The sequence below is a fragment of the Lachancea lanzarotensis genome, scaffold LALA0S03, assembly GCF_000938715.1.
Source record: "Lachancea lanzarotensis genome assembly LALA0, scaffold LALA0S03, whole genome shotgun sequence".
NCBI lineage: Eukaryota > Fungi > Ascomycota > Saccharomycetes > Saccharomycetales > Saccharomycetaceae > Lachancea > Lachancea lanzarotensis.
In genome coordinates, this window is record NW_019212881.1 from 852463 (window position 1) to 866447 (window position 13985).

Genomic DNA, 13985 nt, shown 5'->3' on the forward strand with positions numbered 1-13985 from the left:
GCTGAAACTAGCGCACAATGCTGGCAAAAGTACTCATAACTGGTTTATTAGCGACTGCTTGGGCTCTTCCAGCCCGCAAGGATGGATCAGAAGTCAATCATGATGTAGAAAAGGCTCCTCCTGGATTATCGTGGGAAGAATGGCACATGCAACATGAACATCAAACTGAGAACTATGACGCTGAAACGTTCTTTGGGCTTCACGATATTGGTCAAAAAGGCTATTTTGACAAAGCTGATATCCTGAGTATGTATGGGCTGAGTCGTACGGAAGTTATTGGTAACGGTGATGGAATGGGAAAGCACGACAACTCTGAAAAAGTTGATGAAGAGATGTCAGGGAGAGTGTTCCGTTTGATCATGCAGCTCCTTGATGTTGACGATGACAGCAAAATTGACAAGAAGGAGTATCTGAAATTTGCAAAAAAAGGTAATAAAATGCCCGATCTAGGAGTCGGTGTAGGCCACCATTCAGATTTCGAGCTGGAATACGAGCTGCACCATTGGAATAAGTTTCACAGGGATCAGGATCCCTCGGTGAGAAATGTGCATCGCGAGGACATCGAGCACGATCTGCTGCATCATGAACATGAAATTGAGCACGAAGACCAGGCCCAGAGGGGTGCGGCAAGAATAACCGTCAAGACTGATGATGAGCTCGAAGCAATGATCAAGTTCGAAAAAATTCCTACCAAGTTCCGGAAAACCTTTTAGAAATTTTATAATGGTATGTGCGAAAGGCAAGGTACCATCCTGTTACAAATAGCATGCCTCGTTTTGCAGACTTAGGGTTGCAAAGATTGCAACGTTGCGACCAGCGCGTCTACCTGGAAAGTGTCAGATTCTATAGCGAAAGTCCGAATGCCTAATTGCTCCAAAAATTTGACGTCAACAGGAATCTCGCCATATTTTAAGTAAACTACGTCTGTAACAAAATTTGTCCAGGGTAGCGGCACTATTGCACCTGCACTCTCTGCTTTATGACTTCTTCTCCTGCGTTTGTGATTGTTCAGAGCCCTATTCATTGATTCAGCAATCAGCTGCACAAATTGCGTGCCGTCCATACCAAACGTTTCCCTGTCATATTTGTTATTGACTAAAAGCACTTTCCTGGCATGTTCGTTTTCCAGCATGGTCTCTGCGATGTTACCAAGAATGATGATGGGAAGTAGACTAGTCATCAGGGATCCAACAGAATAAATGATCATATCGCTATTTTTCAATTTGGCAACGGCCCGGCTATTGCCCTGTGGCAGCACTTCTTCTCCATAAGGATTGATGTAGAAAATACGCTTTATGGCGGCGGGCAGTAGGTGATCGACGTCGATGTCGAGTTTATCGAAATGCAATTGTGACAGCTTGAGTTCAGGGTGTATGTATCCTGGATATGCATACTCCTCGTTGTCTTCGAAATCCTCAAATGGCTCGTCCGAAGGGTATTGAGTCTTCAAAAGTACTGATGAGTCAGGACCCACAAGCGATTCTGTGCTCATATTTTGGGTCTTTAGCACAGGCAATCGGTCGCAGCCGCCACTTTTCTTAACCTGCTGCCGTGACGGATGTGAGATTTGAGATTGGCCAGTGATCACATCACCGTTTTGCAAAAGCGCGGATATGTGGTGCGTATGATTCGTGTTTATGCACGGAATGATGCTTGTGCGCTCATCGCAACGACAAACGCGGAGAGAAAGCTCGATAGATGCATCTAATGAACCCAAAAATAAACGGACACCTGTGAGAAACAGATTACCGACGCTAGCTTTTTCGAACTGAAACGGAGCAGAAGATTTATGTTTTTTGAGTATTTCCGCTTGAGTATGGATCAAAAACGACCTGCAAATATCCTTCACTTCACTCTCAAAGCCATTCCATACCTGGTGAGTTCCTTCCACTATCGAGTTCCATTCTTGTTTGGCACTTGTAGTTTCAGTGGACAGCCGAAATCCCAACAAAGACGATAACTTCTCGTCCTTTATCAAATGAACAATGCGAGAACGAATGTCTCCAATTGCAGGACCACCCAAAACACGCAGAATTTCGCTTGTGGATCCACCGTTATCGGAAATCGGAAGGATGAAGGAAAGTTCGTTCGAAACTGCTTCAAAAGCGGGCAGCAGTGCATTGGCTGCTGTTCCACCAGAAAGCACGACTATATTCATGGCTTGAACAACAGAAAAGGTTGGAAATTCAAAATTGTAGTTTTTCAAGAAGGATTCACAGCTAGCTTGGTATTGGGTACAAATCCTGAAATACAGCCCTTTCGAATGTTAAATGTCTTCAACGATTCGTTGTCTTAAGTACTTACAAAAAAAAGGGTCAGGACTTGCCTAGTTCTTCAAGTTTGACAAAGTTTCTGATGATGTGTTCTTTTCGTCACCGAGGTTGGACCGGACACTTTTGGATGCGCTGTCCAACTCAAAACGATAGTTTCAGCTAATGGAGCGGAACTCGAGAAAAACAAGCTGTCAATTGTGCTATCCCGCGGTTGTTCGGGTTCTCCGGTACTTGATTACACAGAGAGGGAAAGCTTGAATAGAACGAATCGAGATATCACTTGTTTCAGTTTGATAAGGTTCTTCTGATTCATCTATATTGAAGTAGATAGATATATTGAATGGGCTTTATAGGCAGATATAGCCAAGATACGAAGATGTTTCAGAGGAAAGAGCATTAGGAGCTTTGAAGACGAGCTGTTACAAGAAATTGGGGAAAATACGATTGCTCGATAAGATTGTGACGGGTTAGCACAGGTCAGTAATGTCAAATCGTGGGGACGATGATGAAGAGGAACTGATTGGGAAAGAATCAAGGCCAAGATTAAGTGCATGGAAAAAGGTGAGACACGCTTGAATTCTTGAGGTACGAGAAAGCTTTTAGGAAACAGAGGTTGTAGCTTTGTGTGGTAGTTTATTCTGCATTTCTGAGTGCAGAGGGCTTGGTCACGTGGTTCAATGCAGGGCAGTTGTGAAATCTTGTTTGATTGATTATGAGAGAGAGTCGCTGCGTTTTTGGTGTGGTAGTAAAATACTTCGAGGAGAGACAGACTTTGAATGGGCTTCATTCGAGTGTTCTGGAGTTCTTGCATGATACCGGGTGTTTTTCAATGCTCTCTACATTGACAAATTTCCAGGGTGTCACTATCGTACGAGAGCACCTGTTTCCAATGACACCACGACAGGGCTGGGGAAGGATGGTCTCTGTCGCTCTATGGCACAGTAATGAGCTGCTAGACTGCACCCCATGAAAACTTATGCCAATTTGATTTATTTTGTAGAAAATGCACGCTCACTCATCACAACTGTTTTCGACATAAAGAGAAAAACCTGATATTTCGTCTTTTGCCCAGCTGGTATTGATCGAGGTAATATGCTTAGGCGTTTCCCGAAACCATTTTGAGCTTAAGATCTACCCTCAATGGTGAAATCGTCCTCCGGTACATCGTTCTACGTCAGCTGTGGACAATTGTGGGAAGCTGTCTCTACTGGCTAAAACGCCTCGCGCATCGTGAATATGTTTCGAAATGCTCCAGAAAAGTTGTTGAAGGCTTTGAGCTTTCTTCTAGATATGTTCTCTTTTTCGGAACATCAATTTTCTGCGTTACGGTATGCAAATGATGTTGATATGTCGGAGGTGTAGCAGCCAGGATAAATATTAACGTAGGCCGAAGCCTGGCTGACTATAAGACCTTCCGCACTTCTACCGATTATCTTGGGCTTTCATATCTGGCCTCAATATGTGAGCAACCCAGAGCCTCCTTGTGCACTTGCAAACGTATGGTCCTTTTCAAGCGAAGATCTCGACTCAGTTTCTGTTCAGACAATATTTGATTTATGCTGTTCCTTACTGCATCAAGATGCTTGGGTCGAATACCTGCAATCTCCAGATTTCTCGTACATTAGAGTGTAAAACTTGCTCACACTAATTAACCATCATCTTGTTTACCCATTGCTTACTCGAAGAGCAATTTGGTGGGCTTAGGAACCAGTTCTAAGAGAAGCTTCATTCTTAGAAGAAAAGTTTGCTGTCTTTACTTTTGAGCTGAAACTTTCTCTAGATATAACTCTCAAGGTAAACCTGCTTGAGAGAGTTTGTAAGACTCGTTAAGGAGGACCATTACGGCACACAAAGGAATGTCATAATGTCTCTAAACTTTCCAACGAATAGAACCATTATCTTTGATCTTAGAAATCAGTTCATTAATCCTCAATGAGCTCGGCATCTTGCTTCTCAAATCGCTCGGCAATGTGTTCATAATTATGCTAAGCACATGGTTCAAGCGACTAATTCTTTTGATACCTCCCATTTCATTATCACCATCTCCAGTTAGCTCGGGCTTTCGTCTAAGCGTTTTCTAATGTGACATCCGCGATTTTGTATTCGAGTGGGAACTGCTTCAGTAAATTGACTAAAACCGGTTCAAATGGTGTGGAGCACTTCTTTCATGAAATTCAATTATGTGGACTTTACGATTTTGGTCGAGAGGTTTCAAGTTGGCGCAAGACAGATCTTGCTTATAGCAGAAGTCCAAATAGCCAACAGAGAACTACTCTTTAAATCCCTTTCTAAGTAGAACTTCGACTGGTTGTCAAATGGGTCGTGGTAGTTTGTGATTTCCTTTGCGAATACCTTGCGAGAGTTATTGAGCCGGTCCTTGTTCTTTCCGGCACCAAGACCAATCAAATCGCAAACGGTGCTGGGACTCCTCTGGGCTGAATTGTAGTCAATGCAATTGGTTCGTTTTTCATTGTAAAGATCCTTTCGACAAAGTTACTAACGCTTGAGCATATATTGTGAGGCTCTCAATCTTGTGAGTTCGTTTTGCTTGGGGTGCATTTTTGAAGTGCTTTACTGTTTCAGTGGTAGTAGGGTTTCTGCTAAAGCCGAACACTCGACAGCTGTGGTTATACTTGCAGTACCCGTGAGCTTTATTGCCACTGAAATTGGAGAACCTGATGTGCCAGCCAGGTCTCTAATTTCTTGGGGGAATATTTCTCCAGAAAACGTTACGCTCAGTATTTTACGTTGATTCATTGAACATTCATCAAAATAAATGGAATAACGTGAATATAGCCTCCTAAAATCGCGAGTTGGAGTCAATGACGAGCCATCTCATTCGGCTCAAAACTGGAACTTCTTTCTGAACATCAATTCATTTCCTTCTATGTGCATCAACTCCTGAGTTATCGCTCACCAAACTTTCTTGTCCACCATCTTCTGAGTCACTGTTTTTGGCCCCTTCAACCTCAAGGTTTGTAAGAGCTTCAATCAGTCAGCAAAACGTTATCAGAAGCCTTGCCGCTTGTATATAATTCCTTTGAATAGCGCCTAGAGAAATAACCTTAGTTATCTGAGAGTCCTGTTCCCTGTTCTCATCCAGTGTTTCGTCATCAATTTGTTTGTAGACACTATCCCATTCCTTGAATTAGTGACCTGTAACTGAACCTCTTACTGTGTGTGACCGACCCTAGACATCGCAATTACATCAGAATAGATCGAAAGATCAGGATATTTGCAGTATGATTCAAAGTTGTGCTCAGATTCGAAAGCTGAAGATCTACTATACAATTAAGACCTGAATGCTACCCGCGGATGCTACTCAAAGACACCCCCAGCTTTTCACACCATACCCGTTAACCCACCCGTTCAGTCCCTGGTCCTGTTACTATGGAGTGTTGGAGGTGTTCGAGGACAACAGACCAAAGATATCGCCATATCAGCTTTGAAAGTACACAGCCCTGACTACTTTAAACCATAAAGTGAATTCTGTACCCAACTATGGTTCGAAAGACCTGTGACCATGCGTCCAATTGAGAACTGAATGAAATTTCAAGAGTGACCGGTGAATCTAACTAACTCACCTCTGAAGTAATGCTTAAGGATCTAACCCTCCCGTCAATCAGGTTTTGAAGACAATTCAAGTTAGCGTTACTCGAACGCACTGGCGAAAAAAGCGCGGTGAAACTCTATAAGACAGTATCAAAAGACTGAGATATAGTCTCGATTTGATTGTGGGTTCAGCAAGTACATGCCATTAAACGCCGCTCAAAACCTTGGATTGACAAAACCTGGAGAACCTCAGTCGTCGCGAGCAAGTATCACGTGACTCAAACGGTCTCAGTTATTAAATCACGTGTAGCTCAATTATAATGACATATTTCTACCATCACCTTATGAGAAAAAAAAAGGTCTAAAGTTGCTAACTTCTTAAGAACACCCGAACTGTCAGATAAAGATTCAGTATAAGAAGAACCTCCAGAAGTCTCGGAATCATACCTCGCTTTCTTCAGCCTTCACTGTACTTTTCAAGTGAAACACCTAACTCCAAGCTTACTCACTTCGCTCACATCCTATCGCATTGAAAATGGTTAAGGCAGTTATCTTTACAGACTTCGACGGCACTGTTACGTGGCAAGACTCCAACGATTTCCTCACTGACACCAAGGGATTTGGTAAGGAGGAAAGAACCAAAGTTTTCGAAGGCGTTCTAGACGGCACCAAATCTTTCAGAGATGGGTTTTGGGACATGTTGGAATCGGTCAAGACTCCATTCCCCGAGTGTGTCAAGCTAATCGAGCAGAATATACAGCTGGACCCTGGCTTCAAAGACACTTTCGAGTGGGCCCAGGAGAACAACGTTCCCATCGTGGTCATCTCCAGTGGTATGCGTCCCTTGATCAAAGCGCTTCTGAAAAAGCTTGTTGGTCCTGAGGCTATCGAAAAAATCGAAATTGTCTCGAACGAGGTCGAAATCGATGACGATGAGCAGTGGAGAATCGTTTACAAAGATGACTCTCCTTTCGGTCACGACAAATCCAAAAGTATCACTCAATACAAGAAGAAATTCGAAGTTGCCGGCCAGAAACCTACTTATTTCTACTGCGGTGACGGTGTTTCCGACTTGAGCGCCGCAAAGGAGTGTGACCTGCTTTTCGCCAAGAGAGGCAAAGATCTCGTCACATATTGCAAACGCCAGAACGTTCCTTTCCGTGAGTTTGACACTTTTGAGGATATTTTGGCAAGCATGAAGGATGTTCTAGCTGGCAAGAAGACTGTCGGTGAGCTAATGCAAAATTGAGTTCTCCAGCCTCTGTATGTAATCTTTACGGAAATGAAATAAAAAAGGCTCGGATACGACAGCCAAATCTTGATGCTTGTGGAAGGAGGTAGTTCAGCAACCTGCTGATATGGATACCACTGTACTGGTCCTGCTAACACGACAATCGCATAATCTAACGGTTCCGGTGTCCTTGAAGACATGTGTAGTTTAGCTCTAGCTTGATCTTTCCTGTCACTTTTTCATATCCTGTCTTTTTTCTGTGAGAGCTTGAATTAGGGAACTTCCCTTTAATCCATCTGTCCTCCAGTCCGAGCACCATACAGGTCAGCCACAAGTCAAAGACTGCATAAAAGCCAATCGTATATAAAGGGTAGCATTTTCGGTAAGGGAGGAGATCAGATGTAACGGCTTGAAGTTCACGGCGGTAGTGTTTTTGGTGCTAGCTGCAACGACTCAACTACAACAATAAGCCGCTATCTGTCCTTAGCTCCAACATAAATACACTATGACAAAAATCAAGGTGAAAACTCCGCTTGTGGAGATGGACGGAGATGAACAAACCCGGATCATTTGGCAACTGATTCGCGAAAAACTGATTATTCCATTCTTGGATGTCGATTTACTGTACTACGATCTTTCAATTGAAAACCGGGACGCTACAGATGACAAAGTCACAACAGATTCGGCACTTGCCACCCAGAAATACGGCGTGGCGGTCAAGTGCGCTACCATCACGCCTGATGAAGCTCGTGTGGAAGAATTTAAGCTCAAAAAAATGTGGAAATCGCCCAACGGCACAATCCGAAATATCTTAGGAGGAACCGTGTTTAGAGAACCGATAGTAATCCCTAAAATACCAAGGCTTGTGTCCAAATGGTCAAAACCAATAGTGATAGGTAGGCACGCTTTTGGGGACCAGTATAAAGCCACTGATGTCGTGATTCCCGGTGAGGGTGAGCTGAAATTGGTTTTCAAGTCCAAAAACGGTGACCACGATTTGGATTTCAACGTTTTCAACTTCCCTACGACGGGCGGAGTAGCAATGGCAATGTACAATACCACAGAATCCATTGAAGGCTTTGCGCGGGCCAGTTTTGAGCTGGCTTTGCAACGCAAAATGCCGCTCTATTCTACTACCAAAAACACGATTCTAAAGAGCTACGATGGTAGGTTCAAGGACATTTTCGAAGGTATGTACGCCAGGGATTACGAATCGAAATTTACGGAGCTAGGAATATGGTATGAACACCGGCTTATTGATGATATGGTAGCACAAATGCTCAAATCATCAGGCGGATTTATTATCGCTATGAAAAACTACGATGGGGACGTGCAATCAGATATTGTCGCACAGGGATTCGGTTCTTTAGGTTTGATGACCTCTGTGCTTGTGACACCTGATGGTAAGACATTCGAAAGCGAAGCTGCACACGGCACGGTCACAAGGCATTATCGGTTATACCAGCAAGGTAAAGAAACCTCAACGAACTCGATAGCTTCAATTTTCGCGTGGACCAGAGGTCTTATCCAGAGGGGAAAGCTAGATGCAACTCCTGACGTTATCAAGTTTGCAGAAACGTTAGAGAAAGCTACAATAGACACTGTGCAGGAAGACAACATCATGACCAAGGATTTGGCATTGATGGTTGGAAAAACTGACCGCTCGAGCTACGTCACGACTGAAGAGTTTATTGACGCAGTCGAGCGGCGCCTTAGTGGTGGCTTTCTTGCGCCCTCATAAATTATGAATGCCTAGCGTCGATTTCGACTATGTTACGTGGGCTGCGGAGGCTAAGGGAATGTCAGCTGAAAGCGGTACGATAGGATGAGAGGAGCATTTGAGAGGGGGTGCTCGGTGACGTACTAATCTCTACTCGTTCACCGAACTCACATCGAAATCCGCGATAGTTTAGTGGCTAGAATTCGGGCTTGTCGCGCCCGGGACCGGGGTTCAATTCCCCGTCGCGGAGTCTAATTTTTTTCGCTAACCCTCGATGCACTTTCTCTACCAAAAACGCATACACTCTGTGACCTCTTTTCCACCGTCAGTTCCTCCCAACACGCCAATGTTACGGATCTGCTGGGTGGCCTATCTTGGCCGTTTGTGCAGAGCCAAATTGGCCAACGAACATCAAAAACACATTGTCTATTTATGAGTCAAATCAGATTCTTTATAACATAACCTTTATTCTTTTTTTTACTTTTTATCTAAAACACACGTACGAGTTCGGGTCCAAATAACCTGTATTTCTGGCCTGTAAACGCATATCTCGCCGCCGATTTCGCAGTTCTGCCTACTCGGCAAACTCTGGTCTCAAATCAGAACGCCGAGGTGCAACCAACGGATGCAATTGTGCGAGATATGTGAATGCCCACATTAAGAACATCATGGCTAAAGATAAAATGACAGTACTTCTCCATACTCTGGTAAACAAAACCGGTTAGTAATTGATTGACAACATCAAGAAATCGCGCCCACGACAGGCCGAAGTAAAAAAAGACACCAAGTATCATAATCACACATACGTCCGATTCTCTTTGGGGGCTAAAAACCAGAACACAACGCTGAACAAAGAAACAGCCAGAAAGGCTGCTACAACGGTAAAACTGAGGGACTAAAAGTTAGTACGAGTCGAAATCAAACGAAGGCAGTGTTTCTAAGTTTCGAGACCATTACATACAAACTCATAAGTATGATACTGTAGACTTTCTTGTCGAAAACGTCCAAGGTCCGAAAATGATAGGTTGGAACCTTTAAAGGAAATGTTCAATTTTAATTTAAATATTATATATGACCGATTAGAGATTCTGTCATGTGATTTTTTCTACGCGGTGTATGGGTGTATTCGCATGTTGCGTTTTTCTTTATATTGACACAACAATCCATTTATTTCGTTATGATGTAGTCAAATTATTTGCCATCGCTGGTTGCATTGTCTGTTGCAATTTCCACCCTTTATTCCCGCGGTTTCCGTTTTATAAAAGAAGCTTACCAGAGAGATTCCGAGATAGAATATTTTCTGGAGTCTGACAATGTGCCCGAAGACGTATGAGTGAGAAATAGATTGTTAAGTGAGTCGGTCGACAAGGTGGCTAGATGGCCATATACCTATTGAATTCAGCATACCGATGGTATTGATACGTATATCACTTTGTACTAACCTGACATCATTCGAACGTTTGGTCAAAATCAACAGAACAGAACGCTGAGAAAAGTGTTAGAACTTAAGTTCCTCAACGATAATCCTCAGTGATACGGAATTATCTTGATCATGTCCCGTGAAACTGGTCCTTACGAGCATTGCAAATAAAATCCCGGAGCATCGAAAATTAGAAATTTCTAAACCGCATGAAGAATGGAAGACATCCGTAAAGGAGGACAATACTAATCCAGTGTCGATGAGCTCAACCATCCAACACCTCTAGAACTATAAATCATATCTCTATTGTTTCGTCGCAAGTGATCTGGTGCTATCCTTTAGTTTACAGGGTATATATATAACCTACCATATAAGAATTCACACGCACGCCAGATAAGTTTGAACTTCTTCATGGCATCACAAGAACCCGTATGGAAGCGCTCAACTTACCGCCACCCGTGGTTGACTGGCTGTTCAAAGTAACACAACCGGTATGGACAATTTTTTTCGCAACGGGGTCTACTGTCGTCAGCGCTATACTAACAAATAGTTGTGCAGTATTACGATGCCAGGACAACGTTCAGGGACGTGATGTACACGTTAAGTGAATTTCGCAACGTAAGACCTCGCACCAAAGTCTTCACAGACTCACAAGGAAAGACCCAGCTGTTGCTATGTTTGTATGGACGTTTTAGTAGCGATCAGGTCCCTGTTTCCGTGCCAGTGTTAATTTGGATTCCAAGAGAGTATCCAATTTTGGCACCTTACATCTTCGTGGATTTCGACGCACTGCAAGACGAAAAAATGGTTCCGGGAGGCATTGTGGACTCTAGTGGACGTTTCCGATTGCCCATGTTGGAATCTTGGAACCCAGATTCCTGCAATTTGCGAGATTTGGCCTTTTTACTCAACTCCACAATAATGGAAAATCCACCTTTTTTCAGGTTGGAGCCAGGATTTGAGCAAAGTCCACCACTACCAAAACGTATGGATTTGCCAGAAGTGCCCGTCGCCATAGGATCCTCGGTATTAGGGTCTGTTGATCAAGTTAGCCAATCCATGGGCAATGTCAAGCTCGATGACGCAGCACCGGTATTGCCTCCAAAACCTCCCTCCACAGCACCCTCTGCTGCACAATCTACAGCACATTCTACTGCGCAATCTGTTCCTCCTGTCATTCAACCACAACCTGAGCCAGAGCTTCCAAATATTATGGATCTTGACGCTAATAGTCAACAGGTTTCGAGCTATGACGATGCATTGAGCCGCTTGCGTCATCTGGTCGCGGCTCTGGCGAAAGAAGACCGGGAAAATGTCGCAGAAGCCTTACGCACGCGTATGTTTGCGGTTCAAAACGCTACAGCCCAGTTCGGAAATATATGTGAGCAAGAAAAGGCTGTGCTGGATCAGAAAGAGGCCGCTGTATCCGAAAGACATGCTTCGGTCTCAAGTGGGTTGCGTTTGGTCCGTGAGCAACTCGATAAGGCGCAGTATTACGTGCAAAACTACGGGCCTGAGTGTGACTTGAGCTCGATGCTTGTTCCCGAAGCTGCTGGGGTCAAACAACTGCGAAACCTAGTGGCTCAGGACCATGCTGTGACAGACACCATCAATGCGCTTAGTAGACTGGCTTACCAGAACGTTTTGGCTCCTGAAGTCTTCTTGCGCAAAGTTCGATCACTGGCGCGCGACCAGTTTATGCTACGCCTTCACATGAACAATATAACCTCAAGAGTCTCTAGCTAGTGGTGGTAGTGTCTTCAAAGAACCAGAATGAGAACCAGAACGAAACTGAGCCCAAAGAGGGAGAAACAAATCGATGGATACCCAGTCGTTTAGCCGCCAAGCTCCACCTCGTATGAGACGATCAAGCCAGAACCCTGTGACCATGATTATGTCATCAATGGTCACGAGGGAATAATATGATCATGTTATACGTTGTGTCACATGATTCTTGAATATTTCATTATTTTTTTTCATTCAGGGCCTGGTGAAAAAACCAAAAAATTTTCCGATGAGATGAATGGTTACTTGAGAAGGTTATTTGTCGATTTGAAGCATCCATAAGCTTTTCTCTCAAAGTCTTGGAACTAGAGTCGATACTCAAGCTCTCGCACCGTTGATTTTTACTTGAGGAATGTCGGACGAATACATGATCAAGCCCGAGAACGTTGCGCCCACTACGGACGCCAGCGAGTGGCCTCTGCTGCTGAAAAACTACGACAAACTTTTGGTGAGAAGTGGACATTACACTCCTATTCCTCACGGATCTTCGCCTCACAAGAGAGACTTGAAGTCGTACATCAGTTCTGGTGTAATCAACCTGGACAAGCCATCAAACCCATCGTCGCACGAAGTTGTTGCGTGGGTCAAGCGTATTCTACGTAGTGAAAAGACTGGCCATTCCGGTACTTTGGATCCAAAGGTTACCGGGTGTTTGATCGTGTGTGTGGACAGAGCCACGAGATTGGTGAAATCGCAACAAGGTGCAGGTAAAGAGTACGTGTGTATCGTCAGACTGCACGATGCGTTGAAGGACGACAAAGAGTTGGCCAGAGGCCTTGAAAACCTCACGGGTGCGCTTTTCCAACGACCACCATTGATCTCTGCTGTCAAGCGTCAGCTCCGTGTGCGTACCATCTACGATTCCAACCTAATCGAGTTCGACTCCAGTAGGAACCTAGGTGTATTCTGGGCCTCTTGCGAAGCCGGTACGTACATGCGTACACTTTGTGTGCATTTGGGTATGTTGCTCGGTGTAGGAGGCCACATGCAAGAACTTCGTCGTGTCAGATCTGGTGCCATGTCCGAAAATGACGACCTAGTCACATTGCATGACGTTATGGATGCCCAATGGGTGTACGACAACACTAGAGACGAAAGCTACTTGAGAAGAATTATCAAACCTTTGGAAACTTTGCTAGTGGGTTATAAGAGAATCGTGGTCAAGGACTCTGCTGTCAACGCCGTCTGCTACGGTGCCAAGCTTATGATCCCAGGTCTTCTTCGTTACGAAGAGGGTATCGAGCTATACGATGAAGTCGTTTTGATGACCACGAAAGGTGAGGCCATTGCAATTGCCATTGCACAAATGTCCACTGTCGACTTGGCCACTTGCGACCACGGCGTTGTTGCTAAGGTAAAGCGTTGCATTATGGAAAGAGACTTGTACCCCAGAAGATGGGGTCTAGGACCAGTCGCTCAGAAGAAGAAGCAGATGAAGGCCGATGGTAAACTTGACAAATACGGTAGAGCCAACGAGCAAACCCCAGAAGATTGGAAGAAGTCCTACGTGTCTCTTGAGGCCGAACAGACCGCTGCTGTCCCAGCCACATCCAAGACACCTGAGGTCCCTGTTGAGGAAGTCAAGGAAGTCAAGACTGAAGTTGTGGTAGAAGAAACCAAGAGTGACGACGAGGTCTCTGAGAAAAAGGAGAAGAAGGAAAAGAAGGAAAAGAAGGACAAGAAGGACAAGAAGGAAAAGAAGGAAAAGAAAGAAAAGAAGAGAAAGGCTGAAGACGAGGAAACTTCTGAGAAGAAAAAGAAGAAGTCCAAGAAATAAGGTCACAATCAATACCAGTTGCATTTATCGAAGCTTTTTTATTCTACACATATACATATTGTCCCCTGTATTTCTTAATGTTAATTAGTGTCACCCTGATATTGGCAGTTAGGTTACCTCCGCCGCTAAAGTCTGACTCGTCGATTTGGATCTAGACGACACATCCAATGTTGAGAAGTCCCGTTTACGAAAAATATGCAGTAGTGATATATGAGATGTAGAAGTTA

At 44.2% G+C, this 13985-nt stretch overlaps 8 protein-coding genes, 1 non-coding gene and 1 pseudogene across 10 annotated transcripts, besides 1 other annotated feature; 6 read left to right on the forward strand and 4 right to left on the reverse strand.

Annotated features, from left to right (window-relative positions):
* Positions 1-17: 17 nt before the first annotated feature.
* SSP120 (LALA0S03e09164g1_1) lies at positions 18-713 on the forward strand (the record flags this gene model as incomplete). The annotated part of the gene is made up of 1 exon (XM_022773474.1): positions 18-713. The coding sequence occupies one exon, from the start codon at positions 18-20 to the stop codon at positions 711-713; it is 696 nt and encodes a 231-aa protein (XP_022627945.1).
* A 71-nt stretch (positions 714-784) lies between these two features.
* LALA0_S03e09186g (LALA0S03e09186g1_1) lies at positions 785-2158 on the reverse strand (the record flags this gene model as incomplete). Its single annotated transcript, XM_022773475.1, has 1 exon — positions 785-2158. The coding sequence occupies one exon, from the start codon at positions 2156-2158 to the stop codon at positions 785-787; it is 1374 nt and encodes a 457-aa protein (XP_022627946.1).
* Positions 2159-2586: 428 nt separating this feature from the next.
* Positions 2587-3084, reverse strand: LALA0_S03e09208g (LALA0S03e09208g1_1; the record flags this gene model as incomplete). Its single annotated transcript, XM_022773477.1, has 1 exon — positions 2587-3084. The coding sequence occupies one exon, from the start codon at positions 3082-3084 to the stop codon at positions 2587-2589; it is 498 nt and encodes a 165-aa protein (XP_022627947.1).
* Positions 3085-3284: 200 nt separating this feature from the next.
* Positions 3285-4959: a mobile genetic element (relic copy of Rover hAT-like DNA transposon).
* Positions 3285-5013, reverse strand: LALA0_S03e09230g (annotated as a pseudogene). The gene is given in 8 exon segments: positions 3285-3512; positions 3515-3841; positions 3843-4109; positions 4111-4341; positions 4343-4411; positions 4414-4497; positions 4494-4835; positions 4834-5013. Coding segments are annotated over 8 exon segments (1728 nt in total).
* A 1347-nt stretch (positions 5014-6360) lies between these two features.
* On the forward strand, positions 6361-7074 carry PYP1 (LALA0S03e09252g1_1; the record flags this gene model as incomplete). Its single annotated transcript, XM_022773478.1, has 1 exon — positions 6361-7074. One exon carries the CDS (start codon positions 6361-6363, stop codon positions 7072-7074), a length of 714 nt encoding a protein of 237 aa, XP_022627948.1.
* Positions 7075-7561: 487 nt separating this feature from the next.
* Positions 7562-8797, forward strand: IDP3 (LALA0S03e09274g1_1; the record flags this gene model as incomplete). The annotated part of the gene is made up of 1 exon (XM_022773479.1): positions 7562-8797. One exon carries the CDS (start codon positions 7562-7564, stop codon positions 8795-8797), a length of 1236 nt encoding a protein of 411 aa, XP_022627949.1.
* A 157-nt stretch (positions 8798-8954) lies between these two features.
* Positions 8955-9026, forward strand: LALA0_S03e09296r. Its single transcript has one exon. It is a non-coding gene; the product is annotated as a tRNA-Asp (tRNA).
* Positions 9027-9375: 349 nt separating this feature from the next.
* On the reverse strand, positions 9376-9745 carry LALA0_S03e09318g (LALA0S03e09318g1_1; the record flags this gene model as incomplete). The annotated part of the gene is made up of 2 exons (XM_022773480.1): positions 9376-9663; positions 9734-9745. The coding sequence occupies 2 exons, from the start codon at positions 9743-9745 to the stop codon at positions 9376-9378; spliced, it is 300 nt and encodes a 99-aa protein (XP_022627950.1).
* An 882-nt stretch (positions 9746-10627) lies between these two features.
* STP22 (LALA0S03e09340g1_1) lies at positions 10628-11942 on the forward strand (the record flags this gene model as incomplete). Its single annotated transcript, XM_022773481.1, has 2 exons — positions 10628-10687; positions 10755-11942. The coding sequence occupies 2 exons, from the start codon at positions 10628-10630 to the stop codon at positions 11940-11942; spliced, it is 1248 nt and encodes a 415-aa protein (XP_022627951.1).
* Positions 11943-12333: 391 nt separating this feature from the next.
* CBF5 (LALA0S03e09362g1_1) lies at positions 12334-13758 on the forward strand (the record flags this gene model as incomplete). The annotated part of the gene is made up of 1 exon (XM_022773482.1): positions 12334-13758. One exon carries the CDS (start codon positions 12334-12336, stop codon positions 13756-13758), a length of 1425 nt encoding a protein of 474 aa, XP_022627952.1.
* Between the last annotated feature and the right edge of the window lie 227 nt (positions 13759-13985).